Raw genomic sequence first — 3,332 nt, forward strand, 5'->3', positions numbered from 1 at the left:
CGAATGCATATGTTGTTTGTGCGAGTCGCGCGCTCTACATTTTAGCGCGGCTGCTGGAGCCAGCACTGCGCGCCGTGCCAAACCAGGCGATGCGCGCGCGGCATATCTATTTTTTACGCGCGACGCGTCCGGCGTTTGTTGGAGATGCTCTTAGTACTATTCGCTTTCATCGCCTAGCTCGCCCTCGCCCGACATGGTCACCTTGCTCAATCGATCTATTCAGGGGAAAACCAGCAGGTGTTGGTTCAGGGAAATATCTGAATACAACCCAATCTTGAATTTCATTGAATTCATTTGACAAATTAGTTGCAATTCTTTTGCTATAATGCCCTTTGCTTACGCTTATTACATTCGTATGGTAACATCTTGCATAAAGTAAATAACACAACAGTGGGAGATTCAGTTCTCCTCAACGCAGAGCTCGCACTCGGAATGATCGCGTGTATGCATGTCATCTAGAGCTCATCCGTATGAGACCCGTCCCTGACTGTGCTAGCATGTGGTGCCGACTTCGTTGGGTAGGACGCCTGCATGGCGATGCCACACTGCCCCTCTGCCTGCGACACCCCGCGCTGCATCCTGATGTAGCCTTTCTCACCCCAGTCCTCTCCCCACGAGTTCTTGACGATCCAGTATTTGGTGCCATCCCTGGTAGTGCCGTACCCGACGGCGGCGACGCCGTGGTCGAGATCCGTGCTGCATTCTCCGGTGAAGACGCCCTGCGTTCGTTGAGGGTGATCAGAGTTGTCACTCATCACTGAACATAGCATAGACAAGAACAAGGCATTTGTGATTGTGTATCAACTGCACGGAGTTGGATCGGATCACGTACCTCTGAGTAGAACTGGAAGTCGTTGCCGCTGGCGTCTATTGCCACGGACACGGGCTGGCCGGCGACGGCTTTCTGTAGAGCGGACTCGTCGTTGGCGGGGACGTCCTCGTAGCCGTCGATCGTCACGGCATGAGCCTTTTCCTGCAACATTTGGCATGCGATTTTTAAAATTTTGAGACAAGATTCTCGGCTAACGGCCGGAAGCCGGGGATTATTGTCACTCGCCTTTGCCTGGTCGCAGCTGCCCTGCTCGCCTTGGTACGGGTAGTTGGACTCGGTGGTAATCCCGTTCTTGTGGATGAACTGGAAGGCGTAGTCCATGAGGCCGCCGTCGCAGCCCTGGTTGTTGACGTTGTCGCAGTCCATGAGCTCCTGCTCCGACAGCGACACCAGCTTCCCCGTCCTGATCTTGTTGATGCCCTCCACCGCCACGATCGTCGAGAACGCCCAGCAGCTCCCTTATTTGAACAGTTTATGGCCTCCCACAGCAGAATGAATCACATAGTTTTTGACACATCCAACGGCCGAAAAGAAAGAAACTCATGAGTGTATGCACGTACCGCACTGCCCTTGGTCCTTGATGCCGGTGACGGCGCCCTTCTGCCGCCAGTCCACCGCCGGCGGCAGGTTGTTGGCGTCTTCGTACCTGAAGCTTCCGTCGCCCCGGCGGCCGCCGCTGAGGGAGAGGTGGTGCCGCACCCTGGACCCGGCGTACGTACGCCGGAACTCGTCCGTGGTCATGTCGGCGAACTTGTTGAGCGCCAGCCTGAAGGGCCTGTCCTTCTTGTTGCCCTCGTGGACGTACCGCGCGTTCTCCTTGAACACGTTGAACCGGCGCTCCTCCGCGTCGGCGCCGAGGCCCCCCCGCGACACCGTGTAGTGGCTCCTCCACCTCTCGTAGAGCCCCCGCAGGCTCTCCTCCGAGGCCAGGTCTTCCTCCCTGAACGGGATCCCCAGCGCCGGCGCCGGCGCCAGCGCCAGCGCGACCACCGCCGCGAGCAAGATGGACCTCCACATCGTGACCGTCGCTCTGGCTTACAACCTACTGTATGTGTGAGACTGAGACCGGTGTAAGAAATACAGAGCGAAGCGCGGCTTATATAGACGTTGGAGGGGTGATCGAGAGGCTTCAGTTGAGTTGGTTACGGTTTTGCATGGTGGATGGCGGCGAGATGATGGGATGGGACGGAGGTGAGCTGTGGCGGGAAGGAAGCCATGAACTTTTGGAGGATAGCTAGGGATAAGCCGCGGAATAAATGGAAAGGAAGGCTTTCAGATTGGTGGATGCAGTGCAGGAGTGTTGGAGTGGAACGCGAACTGGCCAAGCAGAGCACTCTGGTGTTGGCGTGGATCTAGTTGATCAGTTTCTGCATGCCACATTTGAGATAATCATATCATATGTCGAGGCTCTTTTATTTATTTTCTGTTCATGGAGGGAAAAGGATTGGTATGTGTGATGCGTAAGGCCGTTGCCGTAAAGGGGCTTTTTTAGTTCCGGTTCTAAGAGTTTGCTTTGGAGATGAGACGTTAGGGTTACACATGTCACGTCATAAGGAAAGAGCATATGCATTTGTTTCCTCCCCTTATCTCGCCTTCTCCCCCTATCGCCAATGGCACCGTCGCGTCGTCGCCCAGTTGCCCCTCCAGCAGAGGGCAGCTCCCGCTGGAAAGAAACACCGCGGTGGCGGCGTAGTTCCCGGCAGCGCCGACTGCCCATCGCAGACCTGTTGGCAATGCTTTTCCCTGGGTTGTTTGTGTAATCTCCTCGGCCGCATCCTCTCGAAGGCTTATCCATTGCATCATAAATAACATTTACATTCCTCCCGTCATCTTTTATGTCCTTTATTAATTGAATTTGTTCCAAATCATTTGTTTCACCCCTCCGTTACGTGTCTTTCACCCACACACGATAATTCTTGCAGATACCAAAATAGTCCACCTCATGTGCTACAGAAACACTCACATTAACACTCGCCTCTTGCTCATCACTGGAAGCGATATTGCACAGAGATTATACTTTCACCAGATTGCTTCAACTAAACATGTGCATCTGCATGACATCAGTTCCACATACAGGATGGATGCTTGTTTTTAACCAAGTGTAGCATAACAAAACATTTTCTTTGCTTCAGTATGCATTTCCTCTCTTCATCACCTTCTTTGTTTGAGTGCCTAGATTTTTTCCCCTTTTTTGCCTCGATTTTCATGAATGTCATTTTGATTACAAAATTTTGCATGCATGCAAAACACTAATCATTGTTTATTTTAAGAAATTCAGGATATTTCGAAAAAATATATTTTCTTTCATGTTTTACTGTTCATCCAAGCTCACGCGAGGCTCACAGACTCAGGTCCATAATTTTTTGAGGAAGGTGCTAGAGATGCTCAGGTGAAATTCAGGGAATAGGCTAATTAGACGAGGATGAAGTCTGATTTAAACCTTAAATTTGTAAAGCTTGTCGGAGATGAACCATCATCTTCAAATTCTTGAAGTCTATAC

The 3,332-nt window shown here is 51.7% G+C and overlaps 1 protein-coding gene across 2 annotated transcripts; it reads right to left on the bottom strand.

The window, feature by feature from the left end:
- Positions 1-300: 300 nt before the first annotated feature.
- LOC125553528 (vignain-like) lies at positions 301-1,888 on the bottom strand. 2 transcript variants are annotated; one of them, XM_048717298.1, is made up of 4 exons: positions 1,393-1,888; positions 1,058-1,290; positions 833-973; positions 301-719 (listed from the first exon to the last, which is right to left on the bottom strand). In XM_048717298.1, the coding sequence occupies exons 1-4, from the start codon at positions 1,847-1,849 to the stop codon at positions 456-458; spliced, it is 1,095 nt and encodes a 364-aa protein (XP_048573255.1). In that variant the 5' UTR covers positions 1,850-1,888; the 3' UTR covers positions 301-455. The 2 variants fall into 2 exon arrangements, with proteins under 2 accessions (XP_048573255.1, XP_048573254.1); XM_048717297.1 differs by having other exon boundaries at positions 833-1,290.
- Between the last annotated feature and the right edge of the window lie 1,444 nt (positions 1,889-3,332).

This window comes from Triticum urartu, chromosome 4 (genome assembly GCF_003073215.2).
Source record: "Triticum urartu cultivar G1812 chromosome 4, Tu2.1, whole genome shotgun sequence".
NCBI lineage: Eukaryota > Viridiplantae > Streptophyta > Magnoliopsida > Poales > Poaceae > Triticum > Triticum urartu.